The 25,303-nt window shown below is 41.0% G+C and overlaps 1 protein-coding gene across 1 annotated transcript in view; it reads left to right on the plus strand.

Annotated features, from left to right (window-relative positions):
• The window catches only part of SLC25A12 (solute carrier family 25 member 12), a 239,734-nt gene that overhangs the window by 36,750 nt on the left and 177,681 nt on the right, over positions 1–25,303 (plus strand). Inside the window, exons 3-6 of the mRNA XM_073633896.1 lie at positions 12,111–12,253; positions 17,416–17,531; positions 23,836–23,975; positions 24,900–25,046. Coding sequence (XP_073489997.1) covers positions 12,111–12,253; positions 17,416–17,531; positions 23,836–23,975; positions 24,900–25,046 — 546 coding nt within the window. The remainder of the gene's footprint in view (positions 1–12,110; positions 12,254–17,415; positions 17,532–23,835; positions 23,976–24,899; positions 25,047–25,303) is intronic.

A 25,303-nucleotide genomic window follows, 5' to 3' on the forward strand; every position in this document is an offset into this window, starting at 1 on the left:
ATGTTTTGGAGACACGCCCCTTCTTCAGGTTCCCTGCTTACCTGAAGCAGAGCTAAAGTTTTTTTTTTTTTCTTCTTCACATACCAGCACTCCGAGGGGGGATTTGTGAAGAGTGGGGGGGGGGGGGATTTGTGTAGAGGTGAGAGCTATGGGGGGTTCTGAAAATTGCTGGGGGGAGGGGCAATCGACATAATAATAATGAGTTTCCCCCTATATCAGGTTTTTATCCAGCCAACCTATAACCTGGTGTTACGTCAGGGTTATTGGCTGGCTGCTCTGCTGTAAATAAGTTGGGGGGGTGCAGATTACGTGCCCCTGGCGCTGACAAACCATGCTACGCTAAAAAAACATTGCTCCTAACCTTTTTAGCTGGCTCCTGCATTCAAAGTAAATTTGTCAAGCCCTGTGGTAAGGCGTGTTCAATATGTAGATTATATCAATTGTGAATTAATATTTATCACTCACAATGGTATTCAGGTTTAGGTCTGATTTGGCTATTTAAATGCAACCCTTGTGTCACTCTAGGAATTATGAGTTAGATCTTTCTGAGTAAAGTTTGGAATAGATCCATATTCTATTCTAAGGGAGTGGAGATATTAAAGGCCTAAATAGTTTTTATGCACATAATATCTGCACACATGGTGTGAATGAGGCCTAAATGTGAAATATCACATGGTTCCATAGTATGGATTTAAAGTGGGAATACCTCTTTCTTTCAGTGTTGGTCTTGAGATGTATTTGACATGTGGAGCTGTGCCAAATTTGTATTGCTTTGACTTTTGTGATTTCTTCTATAGTCAGTAATCGCCTTTTAGACAGAATTTATTGTTGAAGACGTGTCTGCAGCTGAATTGACAATTCTATCATAACAAAACAGGTCTGAGGAACAGGCATCAAGGAAGGTCACACGAGTTAGTGTGTAGAACATTTCGTCTTGAGGCTCATAAAGGCCACACATACCGGCCTAAATTTGGCTCTCCTTCCTGAAGGAGTTCTGTATAGTTGCCTTCCTCTAACTGGCACACTTTGTTCTTATACAGCTGCCATTCTGTTTTAAAATACATTTTGGCTTGTTATCATGATAAACCTGCATGTGAAAATACAGATTTAGTAAAACAAGGATTTTCGACTTGTCTCAAGTTTCGCCTCAGGTTTAATGTCTGCGTGCTTACACTTCTGTCATGATGACGCCCCGTACACACCACATAACAGAGGGCAAATGGATACATCTTACTGTATATGTGTGGCTTTATTTAAACATTGGATATGAGATACATCGACCCTCGCTGACCTGTCCCTGCTGACCTTCACTGGCAAAGGGTGGGAGAATGTCTGGAGACTTTATACTCAATTTATAAATCTCAACCTCAATTGTTAAATTAATCATAAGGATATTTATTTTCTACAAGGTGACTGTTAATTTTTATCTGAAAAATAAGATGTAATAAGCTTTTTAGGGTCTACCACACATGTTACTATCTTGCTGTACAATCTCCTTTTTGGATTAATTTACTAACTATGTCGTGCAAGGGTCTGCTTGATTGGATGCAGATTAATTGGAAATAAGAAGGAAATTAGGAACTACTGTAGACTTGTGCAGAGTGGAAAAATGTGTTTTGTTTCAGATAGATTTGTTATGTTACTAATTTAATTTTGTTCATTCATTTCAGAATTCAGATTTGTTTAGTTTTGTTTCATTTAATAATTTTCTAACAAATTCCAAATTTTCGGAACGACTCAATTCGGATCTGTTGAAAAATGATCCACCAATTTGAATTATGTGTGAAGAATAGCTGGTTGTTAAGGAGCAGGCCGGGAAGCCGGTTGCTACGTCCCCCATGTGAAAGAGTATGGGGTACATAGTAATAGTTCTGACAATTCCATGCTGGTTTTTTTTTTTTTTTTTTTTCTGAATTGCCGGCATTTTTTTGTTTATATTTCAACCCGCAACAGTAGAAGAGTCATCGGTTGTTAAGGATGCAGCAGCTGGCTTTCTGGTCCACTCCTTAACAACCAGCTATTCTTCACACAGAATTCGAATCTGTTGATCATTTTTTGACTGATTCAAATTGTTCTGAAAATTTGGAATTCGTTAGAAAATGAATATATAAAAACAAAATTAAATGAATTTCAACAAACCAAAAATTTGTCTGATTTTATATTTGGACTGATACGAATTGCACATGTCTATTAGGAACCCTGGATGTCTAGGGATAAATTGGTACCCTGATCTACAGTATATTAATTTAGGGATAGTAATTTCTGCACCTGTGGTTACTATGCCCAGGTAAACCAAATGGGATCCATTTACAAAGCTATATACAAGGATTAGAATCTTTATTTTTAGCCATGCAATCATAATATTCAGATTTCGTTGGACATGGCTGAAAATGACTGTCACTTTTTGTAAACATAAATCTGCTTATCTTGGTGTGTTAGCTTTGTGATTTGAGCCTAATGAGTTTTTGTATATGTTTGTGGATTTGTATATTTTTTGTTAATGTGTATAGTCCTATAGCCTTTTGCTGCAATGTGTGCATATGTGTGAATCGGTCCTTGAGGCCGGGTTCACACCTATGCAAATTAGATGTGGGTTTCCCCGCATCCAATTCCCATAGCAGGAGAATGTGACTGGCTCCCTATGGAGCCGGTTCACATACCTCCATTGCAGCTGCGGAGCGCACTGCACAGAAACGCCGTGTGTCTTTGGCTCCGTTTCAGGGCCGAATTCAGGCATAGATTCGGCCCTGATTCGACCCTGAACCTGGGAACAGGGATGCACAGCGCTCCTGTGCGATCCGCAGCCGATTTCAGTGTGAACCCAGCCTTACATACTTATGAGTATAAGTAGTTTGTAAATGATGAGCCCATTCAGATTAGTGTGTTAGGGTAATGCGCTTGGTAAAATGTGCCAGGCACCAGACCACACTGCTCTGTGTTGTAAGAAAAAGAAAAAAAGTTCATGTTTAACTTTCTAGTTTCCAGGTTGGCTTCAGCCTCATTTACACCATTAAAGAAGACCACTAGGAAGCAAGCAACGTCTATTAGTGAAATGATGTCCAGGAAATATATCAGTTGTCTAGTTAACAGTTAAAGCAAAATTGTTGTTTTAAAACAATAAATTAATAGAAAAGTTTGTAAAGTACATTTTTTTACCAGTTGCCAGTACAATTTTCACCTGTACCAGCTTGCATGTTTACATACTCGGATTTAGGGCCAATCCAAAAACAAGGCTGTGAGTTTTATAGGTAGTTGGCTATTCAAAACTAATGCCAGGATGAAAATTGGTGGAGGTGGAAGTGAGGGGCCAAACACAAATCCTTGGATGGTACGTAAGATGTCTTTGTTTGAGCCAGTAGCCTAGGTTTGGTAGCACACCACAATGAGGGGGTCCTCCCGGGAATTAGGGGTCAAGTAGCTTGAGAAGTCTATGTAAAGTTGAGCCAGAAGGACCACCAAACAAACAAGAGTCCAAAAATTTATTTTATTACTTCCACAAGTGCCAGCAGGGCAACACAGGGTAGAAAATGCCTTGGAATGGCCAAACTAACTCTCTTGATCAAGGTTTTAACAGTATGACAGTATTTAATATATAAAAACCCGAATGTATCAATGAGAACCAGGAGGGGGAACATTGAGTGAGTGCCAGTATTGAGTGGCAGAACAGCAGCAGGTTGATCGATCCATTAGATACTGTTCAAGCCCTTGATCAGAGGGGACTTCTTGGCACCTAAGTGCATTATCTACCCTATGTTCCTATAGATTGCATAGATTGGTGGATAGGGATGTCTATCTCTCTGGCACATTGATTAACCATAAGGCACAGGAGAGAAATATGAGAGGGTTAAAGAACTAAAGGCAAACCTTTTTTTTATTTTGGATAAAGTAAGTAAAGGAGGGTTATAAACCCTGTCCAGGTTATTATGCCATCTGTGTCACTTTGTGGAAATTTTCTTTTCCCTTCCTGTCCCATAGCCAAAACAGAAAGTGAAAGGAAATACCTCCAAAGTGGGAGAATCCCTAGTTGTCACCAGAACTAGTGTCCTCATTGAAAGATTTCCCCTCTATTACTGTTTTGGGGACAACCCAAAACAGTAATAGGGATTTACTTTTACTTTCACTTTTGGTGATTGTAGTAAACGGAGCAAATTAAGAGGGTGAATCTCCCTCTACAGACAGCAATGAAAACTTGACAGGTGTTCTAATTACTCTCCACTATGTCCAAAACTAACTGGTTTACCTTTAGTTATACTTTAAGCACTTACTTCTGATAGGTATCCCCTATTTGTATATTTCTGTACCCCAGGATTTGGGGTGCTCTGGAACTTGATAGAGGGGATGAACAGGCACCATTGGGTAGCACTTCACAAGGAGTGCAGTGGGACCTTAACGTGATACTAAACGCACACTGTTTAATTTGGTTTGGCCCCCCTCCTCCCTCCCCGCCGCCGGGCCATTCAGAAAGTGCACCGCACTTCGCGGTGTAGCTGCTGACTTTTAATTTTTCTGTGGGGGAGTTGGAGCACCGCTTTAATTAAAATAAATATCTACCTTTTTCCTAATTGATATACAGCTGTTGCATGACCCAGATCTTTCCCAGCCTGTCTGCAGGGAGACATAAGCAGGAGGAGCTTCTAGTCCTCTGCTGCTGGTCACATTTTTAAAATAATTAAAAAAAAAACAGCCTTTGGAATGTGACGTAAAAATAAATAAATAATATCAATAAGCTGATTTTAATTGTTGTATAAATATATATTTGAAATTTTATTATTTTGTGGAAATAACATGGTGTGGGTAAATTTCTGCCAGTCACAGGCTGTGTCACGCCCCTGCAGTCTATGTCTTAAAATAAAAGGGAGGGGAAGCCTCAATTATTCTACATGTAATATCTGGCCCCTATTGTGTTTAGCTGGTTAGTGGGCATGGAGGAGGAGGGAGGGAGTGGGCTATCCTACCACTGTGTATACGCTCACATGGGTGACTCTATAGTCACATGGGCTGCTCAGATGTAATAGGGAGGAAATGCTCAGCATAGGAACTCACTGAAAACTGAGCATGTGCAGAGTTGCCACCATAGCTGAAAAATCCCTAGCTGAATTGGGGACATGAACAGAAGGTGGAGATCGAGAGCAGCAGGATCAACCAGGTTTTTTTTGCAGAATACAGAAAACAAATCTCATAGTGACTGAGTGAGTATGAACAGCATGGAAAACACCATTTATTGATAGTTTTTATTGATGTTGGATTAGTGACACTTTAAGTGCAGTAGAACATATCCAAAACGCGTAAATTGGTCCCTTTATTTCTGTCACCTCCTTTCCTGCCTTTTAATTGTTTATTTTGTTTTAATAATCTGTAGGTGTTTAGCATTTCACACAATTCCTGATATTTCTAAAACGTATTCTGTGATAGAACACAAAACCCTTTTGACATTGAGTCTGTCACTTTCGTGTCGCCTTGTAAAACGAGAGGCAAAATATTTGTGTTTGAAATTAACGTCTAACTTGAGGTTCCCTTGTGCATTGTGAGCGTGCTGAAAACCGTCAGTCTAATGGGGAGGAGTTCGTCTCCAACAACTGGCTATGGCAGCAACAGAGCCCCATTGCTAGGATCTCACAAAGATTCAGTTCTAAAAGGTGGAAAGAGTCCCTGCCCCGAGATATGAGTTACTTATGTCAAGGTTTACAGCCGGTGTTACATAAACATCGACCGGATTGTTACTTTTCTGACTGCGTTTGTCAAAATTCAGAGTCTTTAGAATATGATGAAATTAGGAAGATTTTATTGTGAACATTCTTGTCATTCAACGTGACTTGTAAATTCTGTACATTTTCAATGTACGTAAACAGCTTTTGTAGCAACAAAAAGCACTTTTCTATAATTACCATTATTACATGCGTTCTTAAATGGATGTTCTGAGTACATGTTGGGATGTTTGTGCTTTATAAATCATTTTTTATTCCATTGCAACTCAAAACAAACTTTTTTTGATAATATGATGCAAAAAAAGCTATAAAAGACGCTTGAAATCATTCTTTAGGGCTCGTTTAGACTAGCGGTTGAAGGGCATTCAAAATCCGCAATTGAGCTGCGTTTTTAGGGCCCCTCCCATGCCGCTGTCATGATGCTTGATTTCCACAGCAAGAATAAGGCTCCATTCACTCTTGTGCGACTTGTCCTGCAACTTAGCACATCAAAGTTGCAAGACAATTCGTTCCCCATGTTTTCCAATGATGCCCATTCATATATGCACGGCTTAAAGTTGCAGCAACTTCAAAGTAGTTCATGCACTACTTTGGTCCGACTTTCATGTAACTTGAGGGCCATAGACTTCAATGTTAACCCTCAGAAGTTGCATGAAAGTTGTACCTGAATGTTATATAATGCAACTTGTGTGCAACAGTTGTCCATTATTACTGGTCAAAGCCAAAATCGTATCCAAGTAGCACCCATCCAAAGTTGCGTCAAAGTTGCACCCCAAAATCAGCGCCACTTTGGAGTCGAACAGGTGGGAATGGAGCCTTAACCAACATGTTGCATGTTATGGGCGGCACAGTGGTGTAGTGGGTAGCACCCTCACCTAGCAGTAAGAAGGGTCGCTGGTTCGAATCCCAACCACGACACTACCTGCCTGGAGTTTGCATGTTCTCCCTGTGCCTGTGTGGGTTTCCTCCGGGTACTCCGGTTTCCTCCCACACTCCAAAGACATGCTGGTAGGTTAATTGGATCCTGTCTAAATTGGCCCTAGTATATGAATGTGAGTTAGGGACCATAGATTGTAAGCTCCTTGAGGGTAGGGACTGATGTGAATGTACAATGTATATGTAAGTGCTACGTAAATTGACAGCGCTATATAAGTACCTGATATAAATAAAATAAAATAAATGTTATATTTTAGAACTGTAGAACTGATCTACCCCATCTTTCCCCTGAAGATGGAAATTTTCTTCTAAAAACATGTTGGGATCTACTTGAGGATTACACCCAAACTGAACATACTACATGACTGTTGGCAATTTTTTGGTGTACCTTTTGATCGGCGGGGTAAATACAATATTTGTATGTAATGTGGCTGCAGCATGTTTGTTTGTCAATATTTTAAATGCCACCCTAACACGCCTTTTGAATGCTTGTGCGCTGCAGTTCACCAAAGCACAATGCACAATGTCCTGTGCGTTGTGTTGTATTGCGAAAAAAACACAGTCTGTGTTGGGATACATAGCAGCCCATTGAAGTGGTTGTAAACCCTTACATGTGACCATCCTCAGGTGATACATAAAGATGAAACAAATCCTCTAACGTAAGTTGTACTTGTTTATCTCCAGTCTTCTCTTCTTTACAGCCATTGAAAGTCCAGAATTTACACAGCTTTTCTGAAATCTTAGAAAAAAGGGGGTGGAGAGCTGAAATTGCACTCTGCAGGGCTCGGTGATGAGATCTCTGAGAGCTGATTGGAGAGAAGAGACACACCCCCCTGCACACAGGAACAGAGCTGAGGCTGTCAATCAGCTGGAAATCCCTCCCCTGTCACCATTTTTCTCTTGGTGTCAGGAAAACTTGTTGGAAGTGATTCATGCTGATAGCAATGGAATGAAGCAGCAGAGAGAAATGAGACAATTAATTGAGACAAGTATACACTATAAAGGGATATGCTTTGTTCGTATTTCATGTCTGAGTTTTACAACCACTTTAAGCTTGAATGGGCTGCCTAAAGTAGTGTGCATCAACACATAAAAAATATGCACTGCAGCACACTGCATTCTGGTGTGAATAGGCTCTTATCTGCACACCAGATCATTTTTCCAGACTACACTCTCCTATTTAAAATAGATCTCTGCTGAAACTGCTAAGCCTAATAGATGTAGATAGAAGTCACATAAAAGCAAGTGGTCCATCAGTCCTGCTTCCTTTTTTTTTTTTTTTTTCCTGTGGTTAGACCTATGTTTATTCTAAGCATGTTTAAAACTGAACTCTGGCCACAAAAATCCTCATGTAAATATATTCCTCAATAGCCATAAAGAATAAATAATTACTTAAAGCCCAAGTATGGGAAACTTGGGCTGCACCCAAACTGCAAGGGTTAATTGTTTTTTTTTTAGTCTACGGGGGAGTTTTTGTACTTTTAATACCTGGTCCTGCCCTCCATCACACTCTGGTGGTGGGCTGCCCCTCTGCAACATCATGTCCTCTGCAGGACTATGTACTCTGCATTGGTCTTGATAACGTGAAGACCTTGGACCATTGGAGCGTGGGGGAGAAGACGCTGTGGGGACCAGTCTAGCAGCACGGAGGATTGCATAGGTCTTGTCCCCTAGACCTAAATGAGCAATTAAAGGAGTTGTAAAGGCACAGGTTTTTTTTTTATCTTAAAGATGTTGTATACCCAAATTTGACATTTTTACCTATAGCTAAGCCTGTAGGTAAAATTAATATCTTCTAAACCTGTACAGTTTAGGAGATATTCCCTTTGCATGCAGCCACTGATGTTAGCGGCGCATGTGCTCTGAATGACCGGCTGAAGGTCTGGCAGACGCTGCTGGACCCTGCCTGGAAGTAAACTCCCGCGCGCATGCATGGGAGTGACGTCATCGCGGCTCCGGCCACTCACAGCGCTGGACCTGCAAACCCCTAAGACATGCCGAGGGCAAGATGTCAGCTCCCTCAGCATGTACCAGGCTCCGATACAGGGGCTTCGCTCTGATGTAAGTATTTCATAATGAGCTAGTATGCGCTGCATATAAAAAATGCATTGTATATAAAATGCACTTTCTATCGTTCAAAAAGTGTTTCCCAGTGCTAAACCTTTCATCTAAATTCTAAATTGCTGCATTTGTAAATTTTAAAGCCGATATAATGGAATAGTAGTGGTAAAAAAAAAGTCCTTGTGGATTTAATTAACCTTTTTTTTTTTTTTTCTGGTTAATTCTCCTTTAAGGCGGTGTGGCAGAGGGCGTGTCCTATGCCTACATACATTTGCTAGTAGGTGTCCCTCATTCCCATCTCAGAATGTTGGGAGGTATGCAATTTGTGGGTAGTGTGATGCACAGCACACAGTTTATTATTTATTATTTATTATTTATTTTTGTTAACTTTTCTTGAAGTGCACAAAGTGACACTTTATTCATGCCTCTGCACAGCAATGCAGTGTATTGCAATACTGTGCACACACATGTGGTGGTGCTGAGCTAAAATACAGTATGTTTGTATTTTACTACAGGTCACTGCACCGGGGGATCCATTGCAATACGAATGAGGCACAAATAAAACAATTGTTTTATATGTGCCCTAGTGGTGACTAGCATCCATCCAGTGCGGAACAACACCAGTAACAGCATAATGTGTGAACGAACCCTAAAGGAAGTTGGCAAATAAATGTAACCAGTTGGCCAACCTGCTGTAAAATAGAATGGCCCAGCTCTGCTGTAAAGTGGAATCCCTCTTGTGTTCCTATGATTCATTGTATCTCTTACAAAGATGTATTTCATGTGCTCCTTATTGCCATCTAGTGGCCATAATTAGATATTTTACTAATGCCCATAATAAAAGAACTTTTGCTCAGAAGAGAAAATAGCCTAAAGAACATTTGTTTTTGCCAATTCACTGTATGCACATGCAGATTTGCTGGGCAAATGGGTTTACTTTTTTTTTTTTTTCTTAAATGGACCCCTTAGTGTGAACATAGCTGGTTGATTTAGAGGTGTATTTTTTACACATTTTTATACAAGACTTGTAGTACAGGAGCTTCCTTGGGGCAGAATTGCACCTAAGGCAAGGTTAACAGATATCTGTATGTTTTTAAGTGCATTTGCAGATCTATAGAAACACACTACAATCCATTTAACCATTTAATATTTATTTTCTACGGGTCCCATTCACATCTGTGCAGTTTCCTGCAATGCGTTTTTTTTTTATTTTATTTTTTTTTATAAAGGTGCAGGGACTTTTTTTTTTTTTTACATGCAACACAGTGCATTTTAAGCTCTATAGAGTTCAATGGAATCGAGATATATATATTTGTTTTTTGACGTGCTGCATTTTCCTGCTTGACAATAGACACCTCCTCTTAGCAATATTAACACATAGCTTGCCATTGGCCCAAAAAAAGCACATTTCAAAATTCATTAAATCTTTGTTAAAAATAGCAAAATGTGCTGCAAAAACAGATCAACCTCGCATGCATAGAACCTAGCCTTTATTGGCCCAATAGAATTTGTGTTTTTAATGCGGTCCTATTAGTGTTTAAGGGGTTTCTGCCCCAAAGAAGCTCATGTATTTTTTTAAGCTTCAGGCAACAAACAACACATCGCTCAGGTGTAAATGGAGGCCCATTGAAAACTATGGAATTCTTTATGTTGAGCATTCTTTCGCTTTGGGAATCGCGCTCAGGTTTGAATGGGGGCAAATATATTTAAAGGTTTTATTTAAAGGTTTTAGTCGTGTCCCTTCATTCCTCAAAGGTTCTACAGAATAAGTTCCTCCAGTCTCTTCTGATATATTTTATCCCCCAGACCTTGCAGCATTTTTGTTGCCTGGACTCGCTGTATCTTATCAATATCCCATCTGTCCTGATATGCCCCAACATGTTCGTGCTTTGTGAATACATTGTGCAGTCTATGTCAGGACATTCGCACGGCATGCAGCATACCACAAAGCACATGGTCCCTTTGTTTTGAGAGAAAGTGAATGGACACAAACCTTGCAGCGTCTAAATTCCTGCCATTCACACAAAGGACACTCCTCACTCTATGACAGCATAGAGATCTGCTACAAAGTGAACAGCACAGATCAGCATCCAAAAAATCTGGATCACACATATTGGCAGCAAAGCGAGTTCTGTCAATGACGCACTGACCCTGGAGGGTAATTCTGGCAATAGGTTCCGGGCTGTTATATTCAGCACCTGCTTTTTTACTGTATTGAGCATATCGGTATTAACAGACTGCACACAGCGGCGAAGGGAGCAGAGCAGAATCCCTTTTTTATTAATTTGTCTGGTGCTAATTCCATATAAAATTGCTGGAGACTCTTCTCCTGACACATCATTTCATTATCAAGGCCACAGATCTTGGTACATCTGTTTCAGCTTCAGTAATTATTGTAAATAAGCTTTTATTACAACGTTCTCAATATAACCATTTTTGCCACTTTTGTGCCATGATAGTATATACTGCTGTAGCAATATCATTTCACTATATACTATCACTCAAGGAAATATCTTCATTGCCAACTTACATTGGTCCAGCTTGGCACAATGGGTGACATCCTGGCTTCTGGAATTTCCCACCATTCTAGTTCTGGGATCACTGGAAGGCTTAGCTGAAGAGGTTTCTATTTTTTTAGTGTAATTGATCATAGACATTGGAAACCTTTCAAAATGCAGCTACAGTGTGATAGTTAGATGCCTCCAGAAGATGCCTATCCTTCCACTTTGCTATGTAAGATGCACTCAAACTGATGTATAACGGAGTGCACTGTAACCGCACAATGCATTTACAGCAGGGATGTACCCTGTACTGTTGCCTATAGGATAGAACATTGCTCCCGGTTTACAAGCGGTTTGTGGGTTCGGTAATCTGCACTGTAGTCGAAATAAGCCCTAAAAGATAATTGGGTTACTATGGACAACGGACACTGTACACATGAGATATCTTTAGTCTGATTGTTTAGACTTGTTTAGCTTTTGCACTTAAATCACAGTAAAGTGGCCACTTGAACTATGTGATCCCATGTGATATAATGACTTGAGAGGCCACTGTATAGCCTAATTTATCAGGACCCTTGTTCCTTAAAAGTGATGTTCTCACTTCTTACAGGTGTCCGAATATATTTCTAGATACAGTTACATTTGTCTCATAAATGTAAGATGTACATAAAGCCAAGATTTACATAAAGCCATACAGAATATTTCTTCATATTTTAATAGAGATTGAGATTTTTTTTTTATAATGGTTCTCTTTTCAAGCAAGTGCATTATGAAATGATCTAAATGTTCTTTTGCAGTGTTCCTTTTCTTAACGTCTACATAAGGATGTCAGAGCTTGTAATGTATCCTTTGTAGTGTTCCTGTCCATTAACATGCTCATATTCCTTCTTTTTTGTGTTTTTCTCAGTATGCCAGCATTAAGAAAGATGGGGAAGATTACATGACACCATCTGACTTTGTGCAGAGATACCTCGGGCTGCACACAGATCCTCACCACAATCCCAAGACTGTAGAGCTACTAGGAGGGGTTGCTGACCAGACCAAAGATGGGTAAGACTAATTCCACAACTTGTAGGAACGGCTTCTGTATGACAGTCGAAACAAGTACCAAATCAAGTTATTGTGTGATGCACAAGCCTCATAAAATAGGCAAAAAGCTTCCTTCACCTCCCTTGACTGAGCCTAATCCTCCTTTATTTGTGTCTCACATGCTCCCCCTCCCAGACACTGCAGATCACACTGGGAGGATTTCAACAATAGAGACAGCGTTGTCCAACCACAAAACAGTGGGCAGGTCTAGGTGTGTCCATGTATTGATTGACAAGCAACAGTCTTGTCCAACCACAAAACAGTGGGCAGGTCTAGGTGTGTCCATGTATTGATTGACAAGCAACAGTCTTGTCTGTCAGCATTGACGATGCTCATAGCCGAGCCTTCAGAATCCCATTGTTTGTAATTGTACCTGCTCAGATTTCAAAGTTGATTGCACACTCAATGCCCAACGCTCAAAGAAGTATATGATTCTTTTTTTTTTACCATAATCTGGTATTTTTGACCCCAGAGACTTCAGTGGGAACACCTGTAAACAAGTTACCCACATGTTTTCACAATTTTTTTTTTTTGCTGCCTTCCCCTTTCCCAGGCTGGGAAACAAACAGCGAAATCTTACACGTGCAAAAACACTCGTGCAAAGTTTGTAAAATGTAAAAGGTGTCCTGGAACAAGTGTGAAAATCACCACGAATATGCTGGTGTGAGTGCAGAGTAGACATGTGCAATTCGTTTCGGTCCAAATGTAAATTCATTTTTGGTGGTTCAGATGTATCGAAATCTCCGAATAAAATATAACGAATTTCATTGAAATTCATTTAACCGCTTACCGACCAGCCGCCGTCATACTGCGGTAGGTCGGCATGATCCCGCGAGCCATCGTAGCTGTACGTCTGCTCCTTTAAGCGGGATAGCAGACATCAGGGGTGCCGATGCGCGTGGCCGGCAGTCGTGATGACCGCCGGCCAAGTGCAATCGCAGGCACGAGAGCCACAGCAGGGACGTGTGTGTGTGTGTGTGTGTGTGTGTGTGTGTGTAAAACACACAAATCCCTGTTCTATGAGCTGAGGAGAGACAGAACAAGAGTTCCTACTAGCTAGGAACAACGATCTGTCCTCTCCTATAGACAGTCCCCCCCCCCCCCGTTAGAGCACACACTAGGGAACACAGTTAACCCCTTGATTGCCCCCTAGTGTTAACCCCTTCCCTGCCAGTGACATTTACACAGTAATCAGTGAATTTTTATAGCACTGATCGCTGTATAATTGTCAATCGTCCCAAAAATATGTCAAAAGTGTCAGATGTGTCCGCCATAATGTTGCAGTCCCGATAAAAATCGCAGATCGCCATTACTAGTAAAAAAAAATTATAATAATAAAAATGCCATAAATCTATCCCTTATTTTGTAGACACTATATCTTTTTGCGCAAACCAATCAATATAAGCTTATTGCGATTTTTATTACCAGAAATATGTAGAAGAATACATATCGGCCTAAACTGAGAAAAAAATTAGCTTTTTTTTTTTGAAAAAAAATGGGGATATTTATTATAGCAAAAAGTACAAAATATTGTGTTTTTTTTTCAAAATTGTTGCTCTATTTTTTTGTTTATAGCGCCAAAGATTAAAACCGCAGAGAGGATCAAATACCACCAAAAGAAAGCTCTATTTGTGGGGAAAAAAAGGATGTCAATTTTGTTTGGGTACAACGTCGCACTACGGCGCAATTGTCAGTTAAAGCGACGCAGTGCCGAATCGCAAAAAAATGGCCTGGTCATTGAGCAGCCAAAACTTCCGGGGCTGAAGTGGTTAATTACGTATCGTTTATTCTGTGTCTAACGAATTCCAGATTTGCGGAACGATTCGAATTAGGATCGGTCAAAAAATAATCGACCCATTCCAATTCTGTGTGAAGAATAGCTGGTTGTTAAGGAGCCGGCCGGGAAGCCGGAAGCTTCCCCGCTGAGATCTGAAATGTAAACAAAAGAATACCTGTTTTTTTTTCTTCAGAATTTTCTATTTCCGGCATTCTTTTGTTTACATTTCAACTCTCAGTGAAGGAAGTCATCGGTTGTTAAGGGCACATATGAATTTTCTGTGCTACACATGTCTAATGCAGACTTTATTTTTGAATTCGATGTGGCTGTGCCTGCACAGCCATGTCATCCTTTCACCGGAATCCACCAGAGGATTCCTGTGAATGGATGTCAATTGATGACAAGTGTGTTGATGTCAGCGCACTTGTAGGCTAATGATTTCTTCCTCCAGCCCCATAACAAAAGGTCTATTCCTCCATCATTGATGAGCAGTTGTTGCTGGCGAGCTAATCACTTACATGAAACGCTTTTCAAACACTGAGGAACTGAGCTTCAAATTGCCATAAAATTAACGTTAACGATTTCAGATAATTTTTTTTTGTTTTCTTGTTAAAGCCAAGTTGCAGTTTGAAATTTTAAATTATACCATTAAACTTCAGCTACTTCCAAACCGTACGATTTCAGTATCTTCATTTTTTTTTTCATTTTTTGTTTTAAAAGCTGCCCTATTTGGGAGCAGTGGTCTCTCTACAGAAGTCTCATATGGCCGTTGTTGAGTCCCCGCTATAACACTGCAACAAGCAACCCTCACACTTACTGTGCTGTAGAAGTACCAAGGCAGGGGATGTGTCAGACTTCTGCAGAGAGACCTCTGCTTTCACACAAAGTGCAACCTTATTTAGCTGCAGCCTCTGAATTGAGCATGGACTTTTCTGTTGTGAGTGAGGAAGCTCTATAAACAAACACTACGCTGTTCAAATTTTACTGGTTTTTCTAACCGTAGAATTTTTTTTAGATTTAATGCACCCTGAGTTTATTAGTATCTTTTAAAATACATTTTACTTATCATATATACACAGTATATACAGTGTGTTTATTTATATACAGTATCTCACAAAAGTTAGTACACCCCTCACATTTTTGTAAATATTTTATTATATCTTTTCATGTGACAACACTGAAGAAATTACACTTTGCTATAATGTAAAGTAGTGAGTGTACAGCTTGTATAACAGTGTAAATTTGCTGTACCCTCAAAATAACAACACACAGCCATTAATGTGTAAACCACTGGCAACAAAAGTGAGTACACCTCTAAGTGAAAATGTCCAAATTAGGCCCAAAGTGTCAATATTTTGTGTGGCCACCATTATTTTCCAGCACTGTCTTAACCCTCTTGGGCATGGAGTTTACCAGAGCTTTACAGGTTGCCACTAGAGTCCTCTAACACTCCTCCATGACGACATCCTCGAGTGCAGGGAGTGAGGGATGCGCTTCGTACAGAGTGAAGAGAGTCCGGGGTGCGCTACGTACAGAGTGCAGGGATTAAGAGGTGCGCTACGTACAGAGTGCAGGGAGTGAGGGGTGCGCTACGTACAGAGTGCAGGGAGTGAGGGGTGCGCTACGTACAGAGTGCAGGGAGTGAGGGGTGCACTACGTACAGAGTGCAGGGAGTGAGGGGTGCGCTACGTACAGGGTGCAGGGAGTGAGGGGTGCGCTACGTACAGGGTGCAGGGAGTGAGGGGTGCGCTACATACAGGGTGCAGGGAGTGAGGGGTGCGCTACCTACAGGGTGCAGGGAGTGAGGGGTGCGCTACGTACAGGGTGCAGGGAGTGAGGGGTGCGCTACGTACAGGGTGCAGGGAGTGAGGGGTGCGCTACGTACAGGGTGCAGGGAGTGAGGGGTGCGCTACGTACAGAGTGCAGGGAGTGAGGGGTGCGCTACGTACAGAGTGCAGGGAGTGAGGGGTGCGCTACGTACAGAGTGCAGGGAGTGAGGGGTGCGCTACGTACAGAGTGCAGGGAGTGAGGGGTGCGCTACGTACAGAGTGCAGGGAGTGAGGGGTGCGCTACGTACAGAGTGCAGGGAGTGAGGGGTGCGCTACGTACAGAGTGCAGGGAGTGAGGGGTGCGCTACGTACAGAGGGCAGGGTTCAGGGATGTGCTGTGCTCAATGTGCGACATCTCACTTCCACCTTGCACCCTGGGTTCTGACCCCTGCACCCAGCACTCTGCCTCCATCCCCCCACCTCTAAACACATCTTCCTTCACACCTCCACAGCACCCCCGACCTTCCAAAGCGAATCTCCGATCTGTACTCTCTCCTACCTGGTGTAAGATGGTATTTACAAGAATGCTTTCATGGCCAGTACTGCTAAAAGTCCTCAAAATCCCTCCCTCAAGATGCAGCCACCAAATGTAGATTAGAACACACAACCGCCGGAGCCGTCAGGTACCTCTGCCAATGACAGGCTATGCCAGATCAACAGCGCATGCGCTCAGCTACACACACAGCCAGTGCCGCTGGGGAGACTTAGGAGGAGAGCGGAGGAAGTGTTTACTCTGGTTGCCAAGGAGACCTGTTCGTGACAGCGGAAAGCGGCTGGTGAGAACAGGAGGTGGAGGCTGGCGACCGCTGCGTGCTCCACATGACAAGGCCCGTGGGCCTTGTGTTTGCCACCTGGGATCTAGAACAATCCATGTAAATGTAAAAGCAATCGTGGCCATCAAAGGGAAACCCAAATTATTTCTTTGAATGGGGCCCTTTACTGTCAGTGCCCATATCTACTTGTCTGCTTAAAACATACAGTACATATATACCAACGCAACTGTTCATACTGAATTCTTCTTTTTTACTCTACGTAGGGAGTGTTGTCTCACATGGTACCAACCAAGTATAGATGTACTGTAGTCCAATCACATGCCTATAATATCATGATTTTAAAATGTAAATCTTCAGGTTTGATGTAACTGGTAACCGTTCACATTTTGGAAACCTCCTCAGAAAGCATTCGTGTTTCATTACAATCCAACTCCATTAGATCGACTTACTACCAAAATTTAAATCGGAAATGGCACGACTGTGTTATCTGAGCAGTACATTAGTCTTTTTGCTTCCCATGCTGGAATTCCATCTGTTTAAATCTCTGTCAACACATGTGGGCTCTGACATAAGATAACACGCTACAATAATGCATTAGGTAAAAGGCGAACAAGTGCACAGATTGGCGGCTAGATAGCAGTACAGAAAATGTTTACAGAATGTACCACTTTGTTAACTTGAGCCCTCCGCTGCCTATTTCCTTTTACCCTGCCCGACAAAGTGTATTTATTTTGTTATCCGCAGGTTGATCTCCTTCCAGGAGTTCCTGGCATTCGAGTCGGTGTTGTGTGCCCCAGATGCTATGTTCATTGTGGCTTACCAGTTATTTGATAAGAGCGCCTTGGGGGAGGTCACTTTCGGTAAGTGTCGATAAATGGCATGCACGGTTATCATTAAATTAGATTTCAGGTGGGAGTTAATGTATCCTGAAAAGGCCACTACTGCCTAAATAATTCAAATAAGAACAGTTTGTATATCAGGGTCACTTTTCAGTTTCTGCTTGCCCGATTAAAAGCTCAAGTGAAGCCCAAGCTTTTATAGCTTAGGCAAGTTCAGGGAACATAAATGTTTAAATGGCTATAATTTTTTCTTTAATAGTGTTACTTCGCTATTCAAAACTTCCCTTTTCCCAGCAGCTGAAGATGGTAATTTTACATGTGCTGTGAGTCTCGTGCAACAAAACAAGAATGTAAATGACACAAAATATAAATATCTGTTTTGCACCTATTGATCAGTTATTTTCTTTCTTTCATTGACTTTTCTCCTCCTTCTTCTTCTCCTTTTCCTTTTCCTTCTTCTCCTTCTCCTCCTCCTTCTCCTCCTCCTCCTTCTCCTTCTTCTCCTTGTTCTTCTCCTTCTTCTCCTTGTTCTTCTCCTTCTTCTCCTTGTTCTTCTCCTTCTTCACCTTTTTCTTCTCCTTCTTCACCTTTTTCTTCTCCTTCTCCTTCTTCTCCTTCTCCTTCTTCTCCTTCTCCTTCTTCACCTTCTCCTTTACTTCTCTTCTCTTTACTTCTCCTTGTCTTCTTTTCTTTCTAGTTGGGGTTAATTTACTAAAGACAAATAGGCTCTTCACTGTGCAAGGGAATTTAGCTTGTTGAATGGCGTAAAGCTTTGTTGACTTTTTTATTTTATTTTCCTTGCACATGTTTGGGTTAGCACAGGGAAGGGTTAGAACCCACATCAAGACACAAAGTGGGGACATATAATTGATGGTAAAACTATAATTTTTTTTTTTATACGTTTTTACAATAAACTTCTTTTTGGAGTGGACAACAGACAATTTTTCTTTCAGATTCTTTGATTCAATAAATACTGTGAGAAATATAACATAACATGTATTTGTGAAAATGTTTTTTTCTTTGAGGCGGCAGTATGTCATGAAGCAATGTTAATGGATTTGGTAAATATTTCTTACTGCATTCTCACATTTTACCTTTTTTTTTTGGTTAAGATAATCTGAATTGTGCGTCTGAGCTCAAAAACTGAAACTTTTATCCAATCGCCTATGATTATGAATGTGACCTTCACTGACAGTGGGAGGCAATATTAAAGGGGTAACACACAGATATCATTCTGTTCTATTACAGGGTTAATTTCCTTACTAATTGACCTCTAATTCTGTACAGATGAAGTTATTCTTTTCTGTGGAATCATTACATAATTGAATGTATACAGAATCTGGTATTTATGGGATATTACATTTTTTCACAATCACTATTTTTTTTTCTATGAAATATACAATTATACACACAGCATTGCACCTTTATTTTATTTGTGGTGCAACTGAATTCTTACCATACTGTACATCTAAAAGAAAAGAGGTCTTGATTGTGGTTGATTATAGTCAGCATTGCATGATCCAAGTATATTACAAATACTGTTTTCTTTGTTTTTAAAATTAGTAGTGCACAGTATATCCTTATTATATAAAGCAGGGGTCTCTAAACGTTTTAGTACAAGGGCCACACTGAATATTTTACAAATATTCATGTGCTGGAAAAAATCCTATTTTTTTTTAATGGATCCCACTCACCCCATACCAGAGTCCTCATCAGATTTCTCTCCCTTCTACATCAGAGTTCCCTACTTGCATCAGAGTTCCCCATTTGCATCATGGTCCCCATCAGAAGAGTCCCCCTTACCATTGTATGGCTTACAGTATACTGTAACAGCAGGGTGAGAGCTGGGAAGCTAAGCAGGTCTTGACAGAAGAAGTCCTGTGAATGCTCGGGCAAGCACGTAATTGGTTGCTACGCTGATGAGAAACTGAGCTTATGACTGGGGGGGGAGGGGGTGTGACTGCTTGGGGTGAAGTGGAGATCATAGGCAACCCCTGGTGACCTGAATTCTCAACCTGAGCACATTCACATTGAGGGTACATCACTGACCCTAACTGTGGGCCAGTAAAATCTTGTAGAGGGCCAAATGTGGCCCGCGGGTCGTAGTTTGGAGACCCAAATGTAAAGTAAAGTTTCTCTGAGATTCTTCTGAAAAATATAATTGTGTATATTTGAGAAGAGCCACAGATCTAGGTACTACATACCCGAAACCAAAAATGTAATAAATTGTAACTTACAAATCATTAGATATGGTGGCTGCATTAGTTTTCTGTTTTTTAGGTTTTTTTTTTTTTTCCGCTCTGTTTTCACTTAATGATTTGGCCAGTAACACACCTGTATTAGAGTGCACCCACCCTGGATAAAACAACACAGGGACACAGCAGACAGCAGCATTGTTAATCTGGGGGGGGGGGGGGGGGTGTTAAATGCAGTAGCAGACTAAGATACACTAATGCCGCGTACACACGAGCGGACTTTACGGCGGACTTTGCCCGGCGGACTGGATTTCGTCGGACAATTCGATGTGTGTGGGCTCCAGCGGACTTTGTTTTCTCAAAAGTTGGACGGACTTAGATTTTAAACTTGTTTAAAATTTATCCGTTGAAATCGAGTCCGGTCGAAAAGTCCGCTCGTCTGTATGCTAGTTCGACGGACAAAAAGGCACGCTAGGGCAGCTATTGGCTACTGGCTATGAACTTCCTTGTTTTAGTCCGGTCGTACGTCATCACGTACAAATTCGATGGACTTTGGTGGATTGTGTGTAGGCAAGTCCGTTCATTCACAAAGTCCGTCGGAAAGTACGTCGAAAAATCCGCCGGGCAAAGTCCGCCGTAAAGTCCGACCGTGTGTACGCGGCATAACACATTGAAGCCAAACTGCAGCTCACACTGAAGTTACCCAAGCAGTTACAGCAACAGTTTATTTTTTCTTTTCGTATAAAGGTTTTACCTGAATAAATAAAAGCCCAGCATTGTAAGCACCCCTATCAGTGCTAAGTGGTTTGTCTCAACACTGTAAAATGATACATTTGCAGGAGAGCTTGTTCTGTTGAAACAAAAACAGACTTGCTTGCTGGCCAGATCACCTGATGAAAATAAAAGAAAAAAAAAAGCCTAAAAAAGAAAAATAATGCAGCTATCACAAGCTTCAAATATAATGTTTGCTTTTGGGTTTAGTACCACTTTAAGCGTTTTTTAAAAGCCTACATTGCAGGACACATGATCTTAGACTTGGATGGATGCAGCTACCTTCCAGTGATAGGATTGGCAAACAAAACTGTAAGGACAACTCCATCATAACCCCTCCCACTCCCAACAAGCCTCAGTTCTTTGCTAGTCATCTTAGGTTCCACGGTCACTAAGAGCAGAGATAAAATACATCTATACACCTATCGGGGATATCACACTGTCTTCCCTTACTGACAAGGTTGCCTTTTTTGTGGCTCTTCGAGACTCGTGTCAGAATTAGAAACCTTAACCTTTAAGGAATTCTTTTTGGTATTACACAAATATTAAGTTGTCCTGTGACCTAAGGCCTCTTTTCTTTCCTGGGTGGTTTCCTCCTTAACTAGGACATTGTGCTTCCCTCCTTATGTCTTGTTCCAAAACATTCTTTTTAATAGTTTTTTTAATGGGTTTTGTACAAAAAACAAACAGAAATGAACATTTGTTTTACATAGTGCCCACATGGCTGCACATTATAATCCATATACAGGATGTACAGATGAGGCACGCAAGTTCAGGGTATAGCTGGATACATTAAAATAGCTCAGACAGTAAACACACAGAAATTCTTTGAGATAACCAACCCGGAGAGTCCAGGCAGTCGTAGAGCTGGTATATTCCCATACATACACTATATAGTCAAAAGTATTGCGACACCTACCTTTATACGCACATGAACTTTAATGGCATCCAAGTCTTAGTCCGTAGGGTTCGATATTGAGTTGGCCCAGGAGCTTCAACTCTTCTGGGAAGGCTGTCCACAAGGTTTAGGAGTGTGTCTATGGGAATGTTTGAACATTCTTCCAGAAGCGCATTTGTGAGGTTAGGCACTGATGTTGGACAAAAAGGCCTGGATCGCAGTCTCCGCAGGTGTTCTATCAGGTTGAGGTCATCCATGTTTTTTTTACCTTGCTTTGTGCACTGGTGTGCAGTCATGTTGGACCAGGAAGGGGCCATCCCCAAACTGTTCCCACAAAGTTGGGAGCATGAAATTGTCCAAAATGTCTTGGTATACTGATGCCTTAAGAGTTCCATTCACTGGAACTAAGGGGCCAGGCCCAACCCCTGAAAATCAACCCCAAACCATAATCCAACCCTCCACCAAATGATTTGGACCAGTACCCAAATCAAGGGATGAATAAGAGCGGAGACTGCGTGGCAGGCCTTCTCGTCCAACATCAGTGCCTGACCTTACAAATGTGCTTCTGGAAGAATGGTCAAACATTCCCATAGACACACTCCTAAACCTTGTGGACAGCCTTCCTAGAAGAGTTGAAGCTGTTATAGCTGCAAAGAGTGGGCCAATTCAATATTGAACCCTATGGACGATGACTGGGATGCCTTTAAAGTTCATGTGTGTGTAAAGGCAGGTGTCCCAATACTTTTGACAATATAGCGTAGTACATATTCAGCAACAGGAAACAAAGAAAGGTGGCAAGAGGAAGAGTCTACTATCCTTCACTCCATAAAGGTCAATCGCCCATGTACTGAGCATGCTGAGGTTAACAACAATAAGGAGCATGGAAACGTTTGCTATATTATATCAAAAAGGATATGAATGCAAGAAAAGGATTAGGTAAAGGAAAGGGGAAAGAATACCTGACCAAAATCACACACTTCCCCCACACCAACCTGCATATGTTAAGATGGGCATTGTAAGTGGCATAACCAGGAATCCCAAACTCCATCAAACTTGAATTGTTTATCCTAAAGGATACTAACCAATTTTTAATTGAACATGATCCAGGTGAGTTTGCTCATCATGACAGATATGTCAACCGTAGGTGTCTTCCAAGTGGTGGAGATAGATAACTTAGCTGCTAAAAACATATAGAAGATTGCTCTGAAACATTCTGTGAAGATTTCATTCTAATGTCTGGAAGTGGTAGACTGTGTGAGTTTACCCCAAAGCTACAACTTCTTTTACACACTTGGATTTACTCTTTGTCATTCTTAAGGGTTCAGGTAGAGAAAATCCTGTCTCTTGTTCCACCATTGCAAGTCATCATCTGAGCCTACAGTCTCAAGGATAAGTTTCCTCCCTTTCCTGTTAAGGCGCACTCTATCAGGTCTGTAAGTGCTCCTTGGGCTTTTCAACATCAGACATCTGTTTCACAAATTTGAAAGGCTGGTCTCAGGCCTCTTCTGATGCCAGTTTTTGGCATAGGGGGCTTCATGCTGCTCTTTAAGACCCCTTTCACACCGAGTCGCCTATAGCGTCGGCGGTAAAACGCCGCTATTTATAGCGGCATTTTACCGTCGGATTTGCGGCGCATTTCGGCCGCTAGCGGGGTGCTTTTACCCCCCGCTAGCGGCCAAGGAAGGGTTAAAACCGCCTGCAATGCACCGCAATAGCGGCGGTATCCCAGCGCTGCCCCATTGATTTTAATGGGGAGCAGCGGTGGAGGAGTGGTAAACACACCGCTCCAAAGAAGCTGCTGGCAGGACCTTTCCTGACGTCCTGCGCGCGCATCGCTCCGGTGCGAAAGCCCTCGGGCTTTCACACTGGAGACAATGCTGCAGCTGTTTGAGGGCGGATTGCAGGCGCTATTTTTAACGCTATAGCGCCTGCAAAACGCCCTCGGTGTGAAAGGAGTCTTAGTTTTTAAACCCCCTGTTTCCATGGTCTTAGCATTTGTTGCTGTGTTGCCCACGCTTCAGTTGCATTGCTTTCGGACATCCCAATCGCCTAAGACTAAGATCTGTACTGTAATGTATGATTAATAAACCAGGGTTTTTGACTTACCTGTACAGGTTCTATCCTTCTGTTCTTATGATTGATTCATTATTGCTTACTGATAAACTGAGATTTGCTGAGAGTAGATAGGGTTATTTTGGGACTGTTTTTACAGATTTGTTTGCAAGTGTCACCTGAAGGCAGCTGCATAACCCAAATCATCCAAGATCCTTTATTAAATACAGCCCTTAATGTTCAGTATCTAAGGGATTGAAGTCATGCAATGCTGATTTTGTATCATTGAATCTGTTGGCTTTGGTCTCTATTATTACTGAGATTCTATTTAATGCTTTCAGTGTATCATGTTGGTCCTTTCAACTATAGTTTAAACAATATGATTTTCTGGATTCATTTTCCTCCTAAGAGAATGTTAAGGAAATATTCGGACAGACTATCATTCACCATCATATCCCTTTCAACTGGGACTGTGAGTTTATTCGACTACATTTCGGCCACAACCGGAAGAAACATCTTACCTACTTGGAGTTTACAGAGTTTTTACAGGTGAATTATTTATAGAATCAAGAAAAAGGGTTCTTGGGGCTCATTCATGATAACTGGAAAAAGATAATTGGCTGAAAATGAGTTTTACTCATTGCAACCAATCCAAATTCTTGTTTAACTTAAGATGCAAAAATCATTTTCAGTGTGACAATGCATAATTAGAAGAAAAAAAAATACTAAAGAAGACGTAAATACGTATACTTGGTGATCAACTCGTATCCCTTTATGATTCTAGGTTTATTCTTGCCCTAAACCTGGAAATTTGCAGAATTTACAGTAGTGTATATATTACTATAGTTTTCCATTGCATAGCAAATAGACTGTAAAGTTTCAATGCTGTCTGTGCCCGCTAGGGAGATTCATCCCTCTACTTATCCTAGTGACCACTGAAGTAAAAGGCAGAAAGTGAGGGGAAATACAAGTATTTTAGTTGTCACCAAAGCAAGAGGCGAGGGAACATCCTTCAATAGGGAAACCTGTTTTTGTGACAGCTCTCTAAGATAGGAAATCCATTCAATTTGGAGAGATTTCTTTTTCTTTCTTGTGTCTCTAGGACAGTAAGTGAAGGAAAATCCCTGGCACAGGCAGAAAAAAATGATCTGATAAGGGTTTGAACCCTGCCCTGCATTATCAAAAACGAAAAAAACTAAAACATTTTGGCTTTACATGAACCTTCCTAAACATTTTTCCAGGCATTACGTAGTAGTAAAATGTCCATATTGGCCATTGATCAATGCACATTTAGCATAGAAGTAATGTTCATTATTATCTTGAGGGTAATTCTGTCAGAGACAGCATAAAAATATGAGGTTGTGAAAATAATTGTGTTAGTGTAAACTCTAGTGTATATCACATTGATCACTGAAAATATGTACATAAATATTTAATATCAACCTAAAATAATCTGCTTTCCTTGGAATCTAGGAGCTGCAACTGGAACATGCTCGACAAGCCTTTGCCCAGAAGGACAAGAGTAAGACTGGCATGATCACGGCCTTGGACTTTAGCGATATTATGTCTACTATACGCCCTCACATGCTAACGCCATTTGTAGAAGAAAACCTTGTCTCTGTAAGTAACAGCTGGGATCAATATCTATGTTTGTGTGTAAAATGTCATAACAATGCTCATCCAAAGCAGCGTTAGTTTGCAAAGTGTGGAACAGTGGTAAATTAATATGTAACACAACGCAAAATGAAAGTGAGCAGAAAAAGTTTCAGGGCTCTGTAACATGCAAATGTCCTTTTTTTTTTTTTTTTTTTTTTTTTTTTTTTTTAATATATCTAAAACAGGTTTGATACTCCAATACCATCACATGCATGTCTGTT

The sequence above is a fragment of the Aquarana catesbeiana genome, linkage group LG06 (assembly GCF_042186555.1).
Source record: "Aquarana catesbeiana isolate 2022-GZ linkage group LG06, ASM4218655v1, whole genome shotgun sequence".
Lineage (NCBI taxonomy): Eukaryota > Metazoa > Chordata > Amphibia > Anura > Ranidae > Aquarana > Aquarana catesbeiana.